Source organism: Cervus canadensis, chromosome 18 (genome assembly GCF_019320065.1).
Source record: "Cervus canadensis isolate Bull #8, Minnesota chromosome 18, ASM1932006v1, whole genome shotgun sequence".
NCBI classification, from domain to species: Eukaryota; Metazoa; Chordata; class Mammalia; order Artiodactyla; family Cervidae; genus Cervus; species Cervus canadensis.
The window spans coordinates 57,567,091-57,586,712 of record NC_057403.1 but is presented as its reverse complement, the minus strand read 5'-3'; the positions used below and the strand labels follow the sequence as shown (position 1 = coordinate 57,586,712).

The 19,622-nt window shown below is 47.5% G+C and overlaps 1 protein-coding gene across 1 annotated transcript in view; it reads right to left on the bottom strand.

Moving 5' to 3' along the window:
* Nucleotides 1-19,622, bottom strand: part of CDYL2 (chromodomain Y like 2) — a 161,906-nt gene that overhangs the window by 45,574 nt on the left and 96,710 nt on the right. The window contains exon 2 of the mRNA XM_043435235.1: nt 9,933-10,521. Coding sequence (XP_043291170.1) covers nt 9,933-10,521 — 589 coding nt within the window. The remainder of the gene's footprint in view (nt 1-9,932; nt 10,522-19,622) is intronic.

The following is a 19,622-nucleotide window of genomic DNA, read 5'->3' as shown; positions in this document are numbered from 1 at the left end:
TTTTGTTCCCACAAATAATGCTGACAAGACAAGGGCAAAACTAAAAATCATTACCTCGTTGGTTCCTTTGTTTACTGGGGAGAGGGGCAAAATCACCAGTACAATCTTAGAATAAATGCCTCTGGGAATTCATTCTAAGAAAACAATTCAGAAATAAAGCAAGACAAAACCAAAGAAGTTTTCAGTTCAGTCGCTCAGTCATGTCTGACTCTTTGCGACTCCATGGAAGTTTAGACCCAACCTGTGTCTGACGACAGGACACTAGATCAGATGTACATTTTCTTATATATATAATAGCATGACTAAAATTATAAACATGAAGACCTGCCCCATATGGAAATAGGCATATGCTATGTTGAATAGAAAAATCAAGATGCAAATGTTGTCATACAAAATGTCTTCCATACACACAGACACAAACATATACACATGGATGTCTGCATGCGTGCACAGACAGACACATGAGCAGAACAGGCTTTTTTCCACTGTGTGATTAGGGCCTGGGAAGAAAGTTAGATATCACACAGCAAGACAGTGTGAGGAAGTAGTTTTAAAAAGCCCTGAATCTCAAAAGTAAAAAGCTGGGTCAGCGGACTTCCCTGTAGTCCAGTTACTAAGATCACACACTCCAATGCAGGGGTCCCTGGTTCAGTCCGCGGTCAGGGAACTAGATCCCACATGCTGTAACTAAGAATTCACAGGCACTGCAACTAAAAAGCAAAGCAGCCAAGTAAATAAATGTTTAAAAAAAAGAAAAGCAAAAAGCAGGGGTCAGAAATCTGACTCTGGCATGTTACCTTCTGGGGAGTCCTAACTTCCTAAAGGGTCAGTTTCCTCACCTGTAAACTAGAGATGAAAAAGACAACCTGCTTCACAGAGTTGTCAGGATTGGCTGAACTATCACATGGACAATCCTTAGCGCAACACCCAACCCACAGCAAGGACATCTTAAGTATCTGTTATTGATGCTGCTGCTGTTATCGTCATCACTAGTAAGGCTCCAGTCTTTGGAGGGCTTGAGTCAGCTCCTCTAAAATAAACGCGGATGTGAGATGTGCCACGTGGAGAGGCGTCGTGGAATTTGGAAAGTGCCTCCTTTCCTGTGGGAGCCGCAGCTGGCCTTCCATCTCTAAAATCAACAAGGAAACTTAAGCCAAGTCCAGTCCCCACCAGTTGTTCACAAGTCCACACCAGGCAGATGATTCCATTTATACGTATTGTCTAACCCAGAGGACAAAAGTCATGCTTCCTTGTTACCAGCTGGCTTCTGCCCATACAGGAATATAAACCCACATGTCTCGACTGTCTTCCCTCTAGACTCTCCTATGTGCGAGTGGTCTGCTGGATAATGCACCCCCAAAGATGTCCCCATCCTCATGCCCAGAACCCCGGGATACGTGACCTGATGTCGCCAAAGGAACTTTGTCAGAGGAGACCATCCTAGATCACACCAGACAGACCCGATATCACCACAAGGATCCTTATGAGAGAGAGGCGGGAGAGGCAGAGGAGACGTGACAGCGGAAGCAGAGGTCAGAGAGATGCGGGGCCATGAGCCAAGGAATGCGGGCAACCTCTGGAAACTGACGAAGACAAGGAAACTGATCCTCCCGGAGAGCCCCCTAGGAACACAGCCCTGCCAACTCACTGTAGACTTCGGACGTCCAGGACTCCAAGAGTGTAAATGTGTGTTGCTTTAAACCACCCAGAGTGTTACAGCAGCTGCAGGAAAATCACACGGGCTGTTGACCCACTAAGATCACCTGGATTTCACAGGTGGGATCCGGGGTCTGGGAGTCACACTGCGGCCGCACTGCAGCTCCACCTCCTGCCGCACCGGGACATGCCTGAGACGCATGCTTTAGCCTCAGTTTCCTGGGGCGGGAAAGGGGGACGTCCCTGGAGACAGCACTCAGGGCTCCCAGGCACATGGTCAGCACTGGCCCTTTGTTATCATTTACATACTATAAAGTTCACCCATCCAAAGTATACAATTTAGTGATTCCTAAGTTTACTTGCAGAGTTGCACAACCATCACTACAATCGAATTTGAGAACATGTGGATCACCCCCAAAAGAAGCCCTGTACCCATCAGCAGGCATTTCCCCTTCCTTTCATTCCCCCAACCTCTGGCAACCACGAATTTGCCTTCTGTCTCTATAGATTTGCCTGTTCTGGACCTATCAAATAGACAGTCCTACAGTAAGTGGTCTTCTGTGACCGGCTCCTTTCACTCAGCATCGTGTTCTCAAGAATCATCCACATTGTAGCCTGTGTCAGCGCTTCATTCCCTTTTATAACAGTGAATAACATTTCACTGTCTGAATATAAAAAGTTTTGTTTACCCTTTCATCAGCTGATGGACACTGTTAACTTTCATTTTCTGCAATTCTTCTAGCCCTGAAATGAACTTTGATAATTAAGGGAATTCCCTAGAAGAGCTGTGAGTATATATGCATGTGTGTTTTACTATAAAGAATAGAGGTTTTAAAAAAAAAAAAAGACATAAATGAACTTATTTATAAAACAGAAACAGACTTACAGAGGTCAAAGACAAATTTACAGTTACCAAAGGGGAAATGTGGAGGGAGGAATAAATCAGGAGCCTGGGATTAACGTACACACACTACTATATATAAAAGAGATAATCAACAAGAACCTATTCTATAGCACAAGGAACTCTATATTCAATATTCGGTAACAACCTATGTGGGAAAAGGACATGAAAAAGAATGAATATGTGCATACGTATTACTGAATTACTTTGTTGTATACCTGATACTAACACAACATGGCAAATCAACCATACTCCAATAAGTTTTAAAAAAAAAAAATTAAGCCTAGCGGAAAATCCTTGTGTGGGACTGACAATTCCATCCCCCTGGAATGCTGAGCCAGCATCTTTGGAACCACTGACGATGTCTCGTAGGAAGGCCCAGGGATGCTGGCCAGAACACTGCCCTAGGACCCTGGAGAAGCTTGCTGGTTTGAACCTAAATCCCTGTAATGCCTTTTCGTAATAACGGGTCACAGACCTCTGAGGGCTTCAGCATTGCCAGACGCTAAGGCCCCACCCAGCCCCTCCCCCTGGCACTCCGGGTCTCCACCCCTCCGAGCCTCAGTTTCCCCATCTATAAGCAAGACTGATCATAGCTAAGCTTGTTATGTTGCTATGTTGTCCAGTTGCTAAGTCAGGGAGCCAATGAGGGGATTAAATGACACTCATCAAACACAAACGGTGAGGCTTCTGCTACTGCAGAGCCCTGCACTGCATCATCAGGATGGTCTTTGTAGGGCCAGTTGGGGGATGGGTGGAACTGGAGCCCTGGTCCCTGGGGGTCCACCCAGTGGGGGAGGGGGGGAGAACTAGCTTTTCACCAACATCTGCAAACCGAATTTTATCACCGTTTTGAGACCCTTTGCAGACAAGGTACCCCTCACAGCTTGTGCCTGGCGGAGCGGCGGGGGACTTCCACTCCCCACCCCACCCTCTTTGGTTCACCACTGGTAAATAGGACTTGGAAACAATTCCTAAGGACTTTTTTTTGAGGTGGTTGAGAGAGGAAAACAATATCTGAGCTGGCAGTGAAAGTGATTAGTCGATTTCCAAGTCTTGACAGTGGTCAAGATTCCATCGGTCTCCTCTGGATGCCAAAATCAAATCCGGGATTGGGGAGCCAACCGGGAGAGTCAATTTCCCCCTTGGATCTGCCATGGGTCAAGCTGACAGTCAGATTTTCCATCACAGTCAGGCACTTTCCACTCAGAGGCAGTGGCCAAGTTGGACGGGTCTGCACACATTACCCATAAAAGGGTTTTAAGTTCATTCATTCGCACAAGTTGCTCACTTGCCACGCTTTGAAAGACAAAATGTAGGAACCCCTTAGGCTTTGGTGGCTGCTATACGTCTGGAAAATGACCCACTCTTGTGAAAATAACAAGGCTAGTCAAAGTCAAAGTCTGTTGGCCTGGGAGTGGGTGTCTGTAGTGTGTTAAAGGAACAGCTGTGCCCAGGAAAATGGATACCTGCCTTCACAAGAGGCCCGTGTGTAGGACACCCTATTCGGACCTCCTGTGATTCACCGAGATGGCTCGGGGCCACTGCCTCTGACACTCGGGACCTCTTCCGGGGACAAGCTGGGCACCTCCAGAAGCAGTGGTGATTCTAAAGGTCATGAACTGGGGTCGAGTTCAGGGCATGGAGTGAGGACTTTCTGGAACAGTCACAATTTTGAGGAAGTATGAGGGAACCGTACCAAGCCTAGGGTGGGGGGCATTATTCAGGACTTTTATCATTATATCCTTAAGTGAAACTGGCCTCTAACTGTCCTTGTTCCTCCCTTCCTTGTCTGGTTTGGAAATCCAGGTTATGCCGGCCTCATCAAAAGAGCTGGGGTGTTTCCTCTTTTTCTGTTTTCTCTGAAACCATTCGGGTATGAGAGAGATGCTTCTGTTCTAGAATATTGGGTAGGCTTGCCTGTAAAGCCACCCGAGTCCTGTGTGCCTTCTCTCTTTTTGTGAGGGACGTGGAACGACTGCTTTAATACTGGAATTTAAAAGTCATTGCCCTTATTCAGGTTTTCTAGTCATCTGTGAGCCTGTTTGCTTAAGCTGTATCTTTTTTAAGAAATTAACCACTTACTCCCAGGTTTGAAATGGAAAGTTGTTGCTGTTGTTGTCCTTTAGCCACTAAATCGTGTCTGATTCTTTGTGACCCCATGCACTGTGGCCCATCAGGCTCCTCTGTCTACGGCTTTCTCAGGCAAGAACACTGGGGTGGGTTGCCATTTCCTTCTCCAGCGGATCTTCCCAACTCAGCGATCAAACCCACGTCTCAGGTATTGGCCGGTGGACTCTTCACAGCTGAACTACCAGGGAAGCCCTTCAAATTGAATGGCACATAGTTAACCTCAGTTTCTTGGGCTTAGAAGGATTACATCCATCCATCAATAAGCAACAAGGATGAGTCCAAGTGGCTTCTGCCCTACCAACATTCCAGGGCCCCCCAGTCAGGGAATATTTTTATCAGCCATCAGGAACTGCCTTGTACTGCCTGGGAGCCAGTTAAGCGATGATCTAGGGACTAGCTCTGGAGTCGGCCTGCTTGGATTTCTCTCCTAGTGCCAACCTGAGCACTTGTAACCTCAGTCTCCTCCTCTGAAAAACGGGTAGAATAACAACAGCTGCCGCTTAGGGCTGCTGTGAGGACCACAGAAAGGACTTCATACACTCCAAGGCCTGACAGAGAAGTTCCCACACAATAAGCCTTTCGACTTAACAACTTTGTTTCACAAACTTTCACCTTATGAATTCTCATGAAGGCAAACTCAAGGTCCAGAGCAAAAGTGCTTCAGCTCTCCCCGGTACCACCAGCTGGCATTCCCAGCCATCTCTGTGCTTACTCATCCAGACCAGTGGTTCTGAAAGCAGGGTCCGTGAGCCAGCCGCGGCATCTGTGAACTTTCTAGAAATGCAGAGTCTCAGGCTGCCTGCCACAGCGGCTAAGGCAGTAGGGGTAGGCACCTTAATTGTGTTTTAACACACCCTTCAGTGGATTCTGATGCCGGCTCCACATCTGAGAACCTAAGGTTCTTGAAAGTCATCGGGCATTTCCCCTGTACGTATTTCGTTCTGAAGTGCTTTTAAAGCACAGTTACTCCACGAGGATCAATAAAAGGAAAGACGATAATCATGGTGAGAGAGTGAGTAGGGACAGATAAACAAACATGATAGAAGTGAAAGCTGAGATAATTTTACAAGATCAATGGAGAAGAGACAGCAAATGTTGTGCGTTTGTGTGGGATGACTCATTCAGTGATGGGAAAGTTCTGAAAACACTGAATCAGGCAGCGTCTGGGATGCAGAGCCTGTGCTACAGAATAAGACAGTTATCCGGACGCGAGGACGGTGATCCCCAAAGTCAGAGGAACATGAACACGGGGACACGGGGACACGGGGCAGCGTCGACAGCGGAAACTCATTGGCTTCACTGAAATTCGGGGAACACTGGGCATCTGTGTGTTGTGCTTGGGGCTCAGTGTTGGCTCTGAGTCAGGGACATGTCCACAGGTTAAAGGTTCATCTGAACCGGTCAAGTATTAATGCTTTGGGCTTCCCTGGTGGCTTAGGTGGTAAAGAATCTGCCTGCAATGCAGGAGACTGGGGTTCAATCCTGGGTCAGGAAGATCCCCTGGAGAAGGGGATTGCTACCCACTCCAGTATTCCTGCCTGGAAAAGCCTGGCAAGGAGGAGGAGCCTGGTAGGCTACAGTCCATGGGGTCTCAGAGAATCAGACACAATTAATGCTTTGGCTTATTTTGATGAAACTGTGCTAACCAATTCTGGACCAGACTACAGGGGGAGTTCACTAATCTAACAGCTTTTCTGTATGGATGAAATAGGTTTGTTTTAGGAAAAAAGAGAGAGAAAAAGAAAGAGAGAGATGCCTGGTAGAGAGTGTATGAGCAAGAAGGAGAAGTTATTTCAGGTTTTAAACCTTTAAAGAACTAAATCACATTCCTACTTACAAGCTTAAAATTCAAGGAGTAATTCTGGATCTACCAACAAAGGACGTGGACTATGAACCATTCATCACTACAACCAAACGCTTCCATGAGAACTGCTGTATACACCATGGCTGTGGAAAGTCAGCATTTAAAAGACACAATCCACACTCCGCCCCCTGAGATTCATTGATGGGCATAGAGACCATTTTTAACAAGCTCCCGAAGGGACACTGAGGCAGATGGTATCTGGACCACAGAGCCATTTGTCATTACGGGAAAAGAACCAGAAGCAAAAGCTGTCCTGGGCCCCTGCATGTACTTCACAAACATTGCTGGGGAAAAACGCTGTCTGAAACCAAAGCACCACCCGCTGGAGCCCCAATTTAGCACTTGTTCCCACAGCTCAGATCGGGGAAGTCAGCAGTAAATGAGTAACGTGTTACATAAGTTGCTTTTCTGTATGCAGAACCTTAATTCACCAAAGAGAAGTTGAAATCATATAAAAAGCAACAGCCCTCCCCCAAAACAAATGCTGAGAAAGCGTGGCCAGGATCTCCCCATCTTTTGCCAGGCAAATATGAGGCCCCTCTGTGCTGAAAACCCTCTGCCTCCCCTTTGTGTCCCTGGGGTCCTGGGTCAGTGGTGGAGGTGGTCAGAGAAGGCGGGACTGGGGCAGAGGGGGCAGAAGAACGTTCAGGGTCCACGTGGGCATGAACACTGGCTGCACCAAGGCATCCCTCCAGCTGAAAACGTAAGTGGAATCACGCTTTGCTTGACTATACTTCTGACCCCTGGCCGGAAAGTTCTGGAACCACACAACCTCGTCTCAGGTCTTCTCCAAGAACTCCAAACCTCGCATTTTCTCTCTCTCTCTCTGGCAAGGATTCTCAGTCTTTTCCTCTTCCTAGTTACTCCAAGACCTGGATATGATGCTATCTCTAACTAGAGTGTTAAAGGCTGACCAGGGCTTGGGCATTTATCACCCCAAGGACCACAGAAGATGTCAACCCAGGTACAGAAAGGCACACCATCCATGTAAGAAATGTGCTATTCCTACCAGTGCATCAGCCTCAGGAGTCTTCTCAACAACGACTTACAGACACCCAGTTTCGACTTACTGGAGAGCAGGCTCTGAGTTTCAAAAGGCACAGTCCTCACCTATGTTTTTATTCCTTACCTCCAAGCACCTAGCATAGTGACCAACTCTTGCGAAGAACAGAAAAAAAGTACTGCGTTGATTTAAATTGACAGCTGATGTGAATCGTAACTGCCACCGCATTTTGCCACAGAGCAGGTCCCCAAAATGCAGGAGAGCCACCAGGAGGTGCTTGTTAAAGAACCACCTTCTGGGCTCCACCCCAGACTTAGGAAATCAGACTCTAAGGGACCTGCCTTTTAACAAAGCGCCAGGGAATCTTACACACATGAATTTGAGGACCACCGCCTTAGCCTTATGAGAACCTGAAGGACACCAATATAGGATGTGATTAAGCCAAAGGACCCTTTGGGAACACTCAGAACCAAACAAGAGAAAGGCAAGTGACTTCCTCCTCTCTGTGCAGGCGTGGGCCCGAGTGGAGTACAGAATGTTCAACACTGGGAATAAATAAGGCCAAGCAGAGATCAGAAACAAGAAAGGTCCGGAGAGGCACTCAGCATCAACAAGGCCACCAGCAAGGCCGGCAGGCCTGTCCTCTGGCTCCCCCGGTGGCGGGGTACCGGGCCCCATCCTGAATCAGGTGGTATCGACCAGACCCGAGGACGGAGTGCTCACAGCTGGCAGCCACGCCGCCTCTGGAAAGCGGTGCTGAAGGAGAAGGAAGCCTTCATCACAACCGCCACAGGCCTAGCTTCCCTCCACCCTGCGGTCTGGCGGCCGGAGTCAGCACACGGCCCTCCCTGACGCTGCCCCCCCAACCCCGCTCTCAGAGCTGCCCCTCCTGAGCAGGGCGGCGGGGGCGGGGGGTGCTGCTACCAGCCAGGGCGCCGGCAGCCACCGCCAAGCCCCTGGGCCTCCATCCGAGGAGCCGCCCAAGCTCCCCTGCCCGAGACGGGGAATCCCTCCGCTGCTGGCGACTGTCACGGGAACGTCAAACACCGGTGTTTGTGCCAGGCCTCGTTCACACGAGCCCACTCCTCCCCGAGAGATGGATTTTTTAAAACAAACAGCTTTTCCATATGCTAGCAGGCAGAGTCATGTCAGCATCAGGGATCCCCAGACGGAAACGTGAGTCAATCTGGGGCAGAGACTGCTAAATCAATCCTGTTTGGGTGAAATTCCTCTCTCTGGAGAAAAAGGGACCTCGGAAGCTGGGATTGCTCAGATTCCCCCCGGGGAGAGTTCCCTGAGGACGCTCTCCCCAGCTGGGCACACTCTGAGCGCCCTGAACTCTGACATCACTATGCCCATCACGTGTCTTGTCACCCCATCCTTCCGGGAACTCTCCCAGCCCGCCCCACCTGCCTCCTGACACCCTATGCCCACACGCACTCTGGTTCCACCCGGGGCATCGGAGGGCCCTACTGTGTTGGGCGTGGGTTGTCCACACCCGTGCAGGGATTTCCTGACGTCCCAAGGCTTGGAGTACTGGCGGCTAAAGAGAAAAATTCACCACATGGACACACGGGTATCTGAGAAAAGAAGGAAGGTAGGTAACAGGTGCAGACAGCTCACCTGGAAGACCTGGCCACTGAGGCCTCAGTCAGGAAACCATCTGACTACTGAGGGAATGTCAGACTCGAGAGCTTGAAATACCTGGGTCACCATCTCCTCCTTCCCCAATTGTGCCTGTGGGGCCTTGGTCAGAGGGAGGGGGGATTCCAGCGTCTCTCCTGGGCAACTTGCAAGAGGGGACAAGAAGGCACAAAGAAAAAGAAGGAGCCGAGGGTGGGGTCCAGGCAGCCTCTGGAACCCAATGCAGACAGGGGGCTGATCATGCGTGTTAGCGAGAATTGGGGGGCAGGACGCTCCAGTGTAAGGGCTAGTTTGGGGAATCCCAAGTCCAAACTGGGTCTGAGAAGGAGACTCCGGCCCAGACACACCTCTCTGGGCTATGACGCTGGGTTCATGACGAGATTGAAAGCAAGTGCCCTGGAAGGTGTGTGAGCTCCAGAGAGACACTGGCCTCCGGGGACATGAATCTCAGGGTCTAGGGGTTAAGGACTCTGAGATGCCCTCAGGGCAGGGCCTCCAGAGCGGCTACCGTGGCCTCGGGTATCCCCGAGGGCAGCCGGGGATGCTGGACCTGGGACCGGCCTTGACAAGAGCGTCAGTGGCTTGACCTCCCCCACCTACATAGGCGTCCGAGACCAGTGTGGGCAAGGGATTGAGCCCACAGGGCTCCAGGTGAGAGAGCCAGGGCAGGGGTCCTGTGTCTCCCCAGGCTGCCCACAAAGCCCCATCTGAGAGGAGGAGCAGCCACGTACCCAGCCCATTTTCCGCCAGCGCCGCGGGGCTCCCGTCACAGTCGCCCAGGTCCTGCTCGCCCACGTCGTTCAGATCCAGGTCAGGCTGGTGGGACCCGTCTCCAAAGGGCCTCTCGTCCTTCTCGGAGCCGGCGTCCCCATTTTCCATGCCGTTCTGCGCCTTTTTCAGCGGCATGATTTGCAGGCCACTGGGGGTAGTCCTGTAAGACACCGTCTTGGCGGCCCGGTCCCCGCCCGCGGGGGGCTTGGCCGAATAGCCCTTCTTGGGCTTGGACAGGGAAGGGTTGATCCGCTTCCGTTTGTGGGAAGTCCCTTTGCTCTTGCCAGCATCCGAGGGCCTGTGGGGGAGCTTCTCGACCGAGGGTCCTCGGCCGTCCCGCAGGAGCTTGGCGGCGCCAGACTGCTTCCCCGACTTGAGCCTCTTGTCCTTGGCCAGGTGCAGCCCGTTGAACTCATCGATGAACTCCTCACAGTGGAGCAGGTGGTGCTCGGGCTCCCAAGTGTCCTCCGTGCTCCCGTAGCCTTTCCACCTGATCAGGTACTCCCATTTCCCCTTTTTGTTCTTCCTCTTGTCTACAATCCTTTCGACCTGGGAAGTGGGAGGAGAATCAGGAAAGAGAGAGAGAAGGAAAAAAAAAAATCAAATCATTGCCAGGTCACAAGAACAACATAAGGATAGAGGTGTCCGTCCTGGCTAGGGGCGCCAGGAGGCAGGACGCTAACCCTCCCAGAAGCCTTCAAGAAGGCTGGTTTATTTTAAGAGATCACTGAAAGGAACCAAAGGCACACAGTGGTTGTTTCCCATGACAACTGCATGACGCCAAGCCTGGCTGGTTGCTTCTACCTGTCCGTCCAAGGCTTACTCTTTTTCTTTTTTAAAGATTGGGTGTGGACCATTTTAAAAATCTCCATTGAATTTGTTACAATATTGCTTCTGTTTTATGTTTTGGTTTTTTTGGCCCTGGGATATGTGGGATCTCAACTCCCAGGCAGGGATCGAACCTGCACCCCCTGAATTGGAAGGCAAAGTCTTAACCACTAGACCACCTGGGAAGTCCCCAAGGCTTACCCTAGCTCAAAATTGTATTGTGAGCGTTCCCAGAAGGTCATTATTCTTTTCGTGGCACAAAAGTGGAATCAGACTTTTAAAGACCAATTTAGTGTGGGTTTTCCACCCAGTCTGCTAATGTGTCCTTGCTTATCATGATAATAATGATTAGTAATGTTAGCTGGGCATGTGTGAGGCAGACGCTACTAACTGTTGGGCATGGGCGCTTTCATTTCATTTCTCCGGACAATAACCCAATGTTGTAGGTATTCCTCCTATCCCCACTTTACAGAGAGGAAAATGGGGCTGAGAGATTAAGTCAGTCAACTAAGTTCCAAGCTGATAAGAGCAGAACTGGGACATGAACCACTCTCAGCCCAGATTTATTTTCTTATTCACTAGGCCATACCAAATCTCTCAACTATAAAAATCTTCCACATTGACCAAAACTGCCTGGAATCGGTGACGCTCAATGTCCCCTTAGTTGGCTCCCCGAGCTGCAAGATAACAGGTGCAACTGCCAAGCAGGGTGACATTATGTACCTGGCATAACCCCTCAGAATGTGCATTATGACTGCTCCATTTGATAGATGCGGAATTAAGTACGAGGCAACGGGCCTACAATGCAGGGCTAGGGATGGTGGAGGTAGGATGTGAACAGAGATCTGGTTTTCAAGCCATGTACTATCATCTACGTACCCTCCAAAGGTAAGAGAATCTCTCCTGTCTTCAAGTACTATCATGGGAAAACACACTTAGAAAATGCCAGTCTCAAGGCTAATAACTGGTGAATGAGGTGAAGGGTATACGAGGGTTTATTTATTATTCTCTCAACTTTACTATAGGTTTGAAACATTTTAACTAAAAAAAAAAAAGAAGAAGAAAAGAAAATTTCCAATGCTCTACAAAACAAGAGCTAAATTTCAAAGGAAAAGTAAACTATTACATTCAAATGTTTATTACATTTCAATGTCAACGTAATTTTCTAGGATGGAACTTCGACCCAATTAAAGTAATAAGTGAGGGATATGCTCTCGAAACTCATAGAAAAAAAAAAACCAACAATATTAGAGGGGAAAAGTGGTTACACTTAGAGCTGGTAACTGTTAAAGATGGGTAATAGGTAAATGTGGGTTCATTTTCAACTGTTTATGTTTGCATATTAGAACTTTTATGTTTAAATTTTTCCATAATAAGAAGTGAAAATTTCTGAAAAGGGAGATTGTCTTCCAATATCTGGGTATAACAGAAGCTATGCAAAATAATTAAACGACTTTCATTGCTTTGCACTTAATAAATATCTTAATAGCTAGACCATATTGCCTCTTTATAATACTGCTTCTTCATAGACAATTTAAATTGTTTCCTTAATTGATTCATCTCAAATCAAATTGGCCTATTTCTATTAAAATTTGTTTCCTTCTAAAATGCTTTGTGAACATCTGTTTTGGATTGCTTATATAATTTTTAGAAGTATCACACAAACTCTATAATAGCTTGAAAAAGTAAAATCATGCCAAACTAATCAAACTTTCAATCTCTGAGTCAAGGAATGGGGTTAGCTGGGTAATAATTTGTGATAATGTTGCAGAAAGTTGGGAGTGTTTGTGGAGGAGCCTGAAGCTTTGCACATTTGTAGGACTTTGAAGGGGAAACCCTCTGCAAGTTTACAGAGGGAGGAAAGTGCACAAGCAGAATGGCACTGAGGGAAATAGTAGCATTCTGGAGAAGGCCAGACTAGGAGTGTCAGGAGGAAGCCCAGATATGTCTAAGGGCTATGAGTTAAGGCATTTGTGTGGGCATGGAGGTCTCCAGCTTCAGAAAGCATGTGCTTGGCCCCCAGGATGGAGAAACTTCTTCCCCAAGATGAAGCAGAAAAACCATGCTAGACAAACAGCCAATACAATGATTGGTAGGTAGGTGGATGGGTGGATAGATAGATGGTTGAATGGATGAATGAACAGATGGGTGGAAAATGGAATGGATGGATGGATGGAAAAATGGATAACTGAATGAATGAATGAACATATGGGTGGATAGTGGGATGGATGAATGGATGGATGGATGGATAGATAAACAGATGGGAGAATAGTGAGATGATGATGATGGTGATGGTAGGTGATGGAAAGATATATAAATGGACAAATGACTAGACGGATGGGGGATGGGTGAAAGGGCAGGTAGAGAGGTGAGTCCAGGAATAAATGGGTGAATGAATGGATGGCTCACACTCGTCAAATGAGCTTAGTATAGTATTTAAGAATGCAGGCTATGGAGCAAGACTATCTGATTTAAATCTTCTAAGGATTTGTGTGTTCTTGATCAAGTTACTAAATCTCTTTGGGCCTCAGATGACTTGCCTAGCAAGAGGGAAATAACAGCACCTACCACCTAGGGCAACTGTGGAGAATATACAAATAAGGTGTTTAGCATTCCAGGGTAAAGGTCACTTCACCTTGCATATCCTCCTGTGAATGCAAACCTGGGTAGTAGCTGAAGACAATGTGTCCCCACCCAGCAGAACAGACATCCTGAGGGCATTCAGCTCCTCCCTAGGAGAGTCCACCTACTTAGGTAAGTCCTTCTGAGTAGGGGAGATGCCGTGCTGAGGAGGGCGGCTCAAGAAGCCTTTGGTCAGCAAGGGTGCGGTGTCTACATGGCTACTTGGGGCCACACTGAGAGAGCAGCTGGTTTTCTTCCCTCTTGGTTACTGGTTACTGGAGGATTCAGTCACATTTGGCTTTATGGGGGACAGAAAGGCCACTGCTTCCACCTTCGGTCCTATCCAGAAAGCTACTGGGTGACTTGACAGTCATTTCTACTTAAATTAACCCAGTACCAACAATGAGCAGTATTAACAGGATCATTACTAGCTTGACGTACAGGAGAAAAACTACTGGCTCGTCCACTTTGTATAAACGTGACCCTGGGCAGGTTGCCTAACCTCTCTGTGCCTCCCTGTCCCCATCCATTAAACAGAGAGAGTAATAATAATAATAAGAGCTTCTCGCAAGGTTGTCGGGAGAATTAAAAGGAATGAGGTGTGATGAGAAAGTAAAGTGTCTTGAACATCAATCACAAAGCACTACAAGACCAGTGGAACCGCTCTGAGAAGTATAAAACTTCAGGTGACGAGAGTGCTTTTATATACATTTTTTTTTCCCTACAGTTTACACACTTTGTAAAAAACAGGAAAAAAAATCAACAGTTTTTTTTTTTCAGGTTTAGAAAAGCAACTGCTTTTTCTGAAAGACCAAAACGCCCATGAGGCGCTCAGAGGAAATCTGGCCCCCAGACACCCCCTGAGACTTTGAATGCACCATCTCCTGGGACCTAATCTCCTTCTTTACATCCCCATACAGGTTTTCTGACGCTCTTTTCCTCTTCTTCTCAGGAAAGCCTCAAATAGAACCAGAAAGCTAATCTGTTCTGTGGATAACAAAAGCCCACGTTATTTAGGACTCGAGTGTTAAATGACTGCAACATTCTCTCTGGAAAATCTCTTTCCCTGAAGCTCCCCCAGCCTCCTCCACTGTCCCTGACTCCTTGCCCCTGTTTTTGTTGTTGTTGTTCATTAATCTTTTTTTTTTTCATTTATTTTTATTAGTTGGAGGCTAATTACTTTACAATATTGTAGTGGTTTTTGTCATACATTGACATGAATCAGCCATGGATTTACATGTATTCCCCAGGCCAATCCCCGCTCCCGCCTCCCTCCCCATCCCATCCCTCTGGGTCTTCCCAGTGCACCAGCCCCGAGCACTTGTCTCATGCATCCAACCTGGGCTGGTGATCTGTTTCACCCTTGATAGTATACTTGTTTCAATGCTGTTCTCTCAGAACATCCCACCCTCGCCTTCTCCCAGAGTTCAAAAGTCTGTTCTGTACATCTGTGTCTCTTTTTCTGTTTTGCACATAGGGTTATCGGTACCATCTTTCTAAATTCCATATATATGCGTTAGTATACTGTACTGGTCTTTATCTTTCTGGCTTACTTCACTCTGTATAATTGGCTCCAGTTTCATCCATCTCATTAGAACTGATTCAAATGAATTCTTTTTAATGGCTGAGTAATATTCCAAGGTGTATATGTACCACAGCTTCCTTATCCATTCGTCTGCTGATGGGCATCTAGGTTGCTTCCATGTCCTGGCTATTATAAACAGTGCTGCGATGAACATTGGGGTGCACGTGTCTCTTTCAGATCTGGTTTCCTCAGTGTGTATGCCCAGGAGTGGGATTGCTGGGTCATATGGCAGTTCTATTTCCAGTTTTTAAAGAAATCTCCACAGTGTTCTCCATAGTGGCTGTACTAGTTTGCATTCCCACCAACAGTGTAAGAGGGTTCCCTTTTCTCCACACCCTCTCCAGCATTTATTGCTTGTAGACTTTTGGATAGCAGCCATCCTGACTGGCGTGTAATGGTACCTCATTGTGGTTTTGATTTGCATTTCTCTGATAATGAGTGATGTTGAGCATCTTTTCATGTGTTTGTTAGCCATCTGTATGTCTACTTTGGAGAAATGTCTGTTTAATTCTTTGGCCCATTTTTTGATTGGGTCATTTATTTTTCTGGAATTGAGCTGCAGGAGTTGCTTGCACCTGTTGAAAACAGAGACCTGGGCCCCCAGGTGATGGCAGCTCTGCTCCTGAATCCCCACCCTACCCGCACAGCCCTCCTGCACTACCTGAAGCTCACCTTCTAAATGGACACAATTGTCAGTTCCCTTAACCAGTTACCTATGAATGCATGTGAAAGTCACTCAGTTGTATCCGACTCTTTGTGACCCCATGGACTATACAGTCCATGAAATTCTCCAGGGCAGAATACTGGAGTGGGTAGCCTTTCCCTTCTCCAGGGGATCTTCCTAATCCAGGCATCGAACCCAGGTCTCCCACATTGCAGGCAGATTCTTTACCAGCTGAGCCGCAGGGGAAGCCCTACCCACAAATGCACGAACGCTATTAAAAAAGTGCATGCCCACACACCTGCCACCCTCTCTTTTCAAAGGTAAACAATCTGAGGCCCTGAACGATTCCTTGGAGTTCAACCAAATCATTAATTAACATTTCCCCTCTGCGATCCCAGCTGATACAGATGGTATTCTACTGCGGGTGGGGGCAGGGAGATTTTGAGGCAGTTATTACCAACGCTGCAATGACAAGTGGACGGCTGTGTCCTTAGGAACAGGATGATGCCAGTCACCTTCAGTGGTACATGCTAAGTGAACATGCTGGGAACTGTACTTAGAACTTATAAGGCGTTAGATTTCATCTTTCCACCCAAGCTTTCCCCTGAGGAGCATTCCCACCACTGACAGCCGAGGAGGCTCAGAGAAGGTAGATAACGTTCCCTCCATCACACAGTCAGCAGGCAGTCAGCCAAGACTGGAACAATAGCTCGTCTGACTCCTCGGCAGGAGTTCTTGGCCACTGGCTACACCAGTGGGAAGCCACTGGAACCAATCAAGCAAGTTGCCAACCATGTGGACCAGCAAAGCAAAGAAACAGGCGCTGAGGAGGAAGACCGCTTCATGATGTTCACCCGACACCCTAATGAGCCCATACACAAGGCACCGCAGGCCACGGTGAACCCGCAGATGCCAGGACGGTGCCCACAGGCCACGGGAAACAAAGCGCTTCAGCGGGGCAGGACAGAGTCTCAGGGGGTGATAACTACGAAAAGTGCTCTGATGGTGAAGAGAAAGGGGCTGTGACAAAGAATGGCTACTTCAAACCGGATGGGCAGGGAGGTTCCTCTGAAAAGGAACGGGACCTTCAGAGTCGGAGAAAATCTGGACACGAGAGGCCTCTCCGGGCAGCAGGACAGCCTCCTCGGCTGCCCACTGGCAGGGAGACGAGATTAACAGCAGCCTCACCTGACATTCACTCAGCACTGACCAAGCGCCAGCCACTGTCATACATGATCGCTGTACGGTAGGTTAACATTACACACATTAACTCATTTAATCTTCAAAATAGCCAAACGAGGTAGGTAACTTTATCCTCTTTCTTATAGAAGGCAAAGTTGAGGCACCCAGAGGTTAAAGACTTTGTCCACCTCTGTCAAGCAGTGGACAGCTAAGACTTGGTCCAGAACATCTGAGCTCCAGACCCCATGCCTTCAACGATGACACCATACCCACTCCCCAGCCTTACTCAGCGAGCCCAACCTGACTGAGGCTAATGGTGTATCTGTCGCTTCTGATGCTCCCCAACACCTGCCAGGTCCCAGAAAACTCACAGCATCTTTACAGGGCTTAAAAGTGGCCTTCCAAAGAGAACTCGAATTTGGAAAGATACAGGCACCACGTATTCATGGCTGCACTGTTTACAATAGCCAAGACATGGAAACAAATGCCCATCAACAGATGAATGGATAAAGCAGATGGAGACACACAATATTCCACACAATGGAATATTACTCAGCCATAAAAAAAGAAAGAATGCCATTTGCAGCAACCTGGATGGATGCTGAGATTATCACCCTAAGAGAAGAAAGTCACACCAAGACAAATACCATATGATATCAATTGTATGTGGAATCTAAAATTAATAATGAAAATTAACTTATTTACAAAACAAAAACAGACTCACAGACATAAAAAAACAAATTTATGATTACCTAAGGGGAAAGGTGGGGAGGAAGGATAAATTCAGAGTCTGGAATTAGCAGATACACACTAGTATAAATAAAACAGATAAACAACAAGGTCCTACTGTATAGCACAAGAAACTATATTTAATATCTCATAATAACCTACAATGGAAAAGAATCTGAAAGAGAATAGATATATACGTATGAGTGAATCAGCTTGCTGCATGCCTGAAACTAACAGAACATTGTAAATCAACTGTACATCAATAAAGAACAGTGGCCTCCTGAGTTTGACTCACGCCGTGTGGAACTCCCTCCCTCTCTGCTCCCATGCTCCATCAGTTCAAAGGGAAACGGAACAATTATCAGTCATCTTCCCTCTCCCAGCTTCCCACCAAACCAAAAGAGTACGTAAAATGACAACAGCTCAGGAATACAGGATCAGATTTTCCAGACTCCTAAAGGAATGCCCCTCACACCAGACGGGGTTGGATTGAGAAACTATGGGTTACTAGCACATCTTAACCTCCGAATGCAAAAAGCCAGGCCAAAAAGGAATAAAGGAGGGTGATGTCCACTTGGGCTCTCTGCCCACATATGCACCAGAGCAGCCATCCCTGAGCATTTCCAGAATCCTGGACCTCAGATCCCACAACCACGAGGGCCTCTCTACCTGCACCCTTTCAGTATCCTGGGACAACTTCCTTGGAGGTAGAACGGCACAGGCTCCCATCATCTGACATGGGGGATGAAGTCCTTGGGTTTCCCTGGTGGAACAGTGGTAAAGAATCTGCCTGCAATGCAGGAGGCCCAGGTTTGATCCCTGGGTCAGAAAGATCCCCTGGAGAAGGGCAACCCACTCCAGTATTCTTGCCTGGAGAATCCCACGGACAGAGAAGCCTGGTGGGCTACAGTCTACAGGGTCACAAAGAGCTGGTCATGGCTGAAGGGACTGATCACGCAAGCACACGTGGGGAGGCCTCAGGAAGAATTAAGATGGAGTGAGTTCTGGAAACAACTAGGTGTGACTGTGTCAGGCTTAGACGACTGTGGTTGCTTCAGATTGTCTCATCAGAGAATAAGGCAGGACGAACAGGCGGCATGTCCTGCAGCTGAACGACACTAAGGAAACGGAGGCAGAAATTCGGCTCAGAGCCACACAGTTCAAGCTGGCTTCTGGGTGAGGGTCAGAATGGGGGACTCAACAGCATCTAAGTGAGGGGAGGACCAAGAGGAATTCCCACACCCACTCTGTTGGAAAACACTAAACCAGGGACTCCTCTGTGATCGAGAGCACATAGACAAAACCGGTAACGTATTTACGCACGCATGCATGCTAAGTCACTTCAGTCGTGTCCGACTCTGTGTGGCCTATGGACAGCAGCCCACCAGGCTCCTCTGGCCACAGGATTCTCCAGGCAAGAATACTGGAGTGAGTTGCCATTTCCTTCTCCATTTCTAAGCTATAAGAGGGTTGTATGACCAGTTTATGTGTGATAAGTAAGGAACTATCCCTTAGCAACGATGGTGAACTGAAATTCCTGTTGACTTTCAATCAGCTGTTAAACAGATGTTCTGACAGAACAGTAGACTTAGTAACTCCTTTATCCCACCGAAAACTATTATAAACATCATGACTAATGACAAAAATCAGTGAGTTGGGGCTCTCCTAGCTTTCAAGGAACACAAGACTATAAACTTCCAACTGATGGTTTTTTAAGTTTTAAGACATTTTGTAAAATCTTTTTCTTTTAGTCGCTTTTCCTAGCACATAGTAGACAGTTCAAAGCATATATAATCATGTTCTCTTTAAATGCTGCATGACAGGTTTCCTTTCTCGAAGACCTTCCTTCCCTTAAAAATCTATGAATGTCCTCCTTGACCATTATTTCCTAATAATGTATTTATAAAAACTTCTAAAACATACCAGAACACGATCATAACTAAAAATTCTCAGTCAGGTTTCCTTTCTCGAAGACCTTCCTTCGCTTAAAATCTATGAATGTCCTCCTTGACCATTATTTCCTAATAACGTATTTATAAA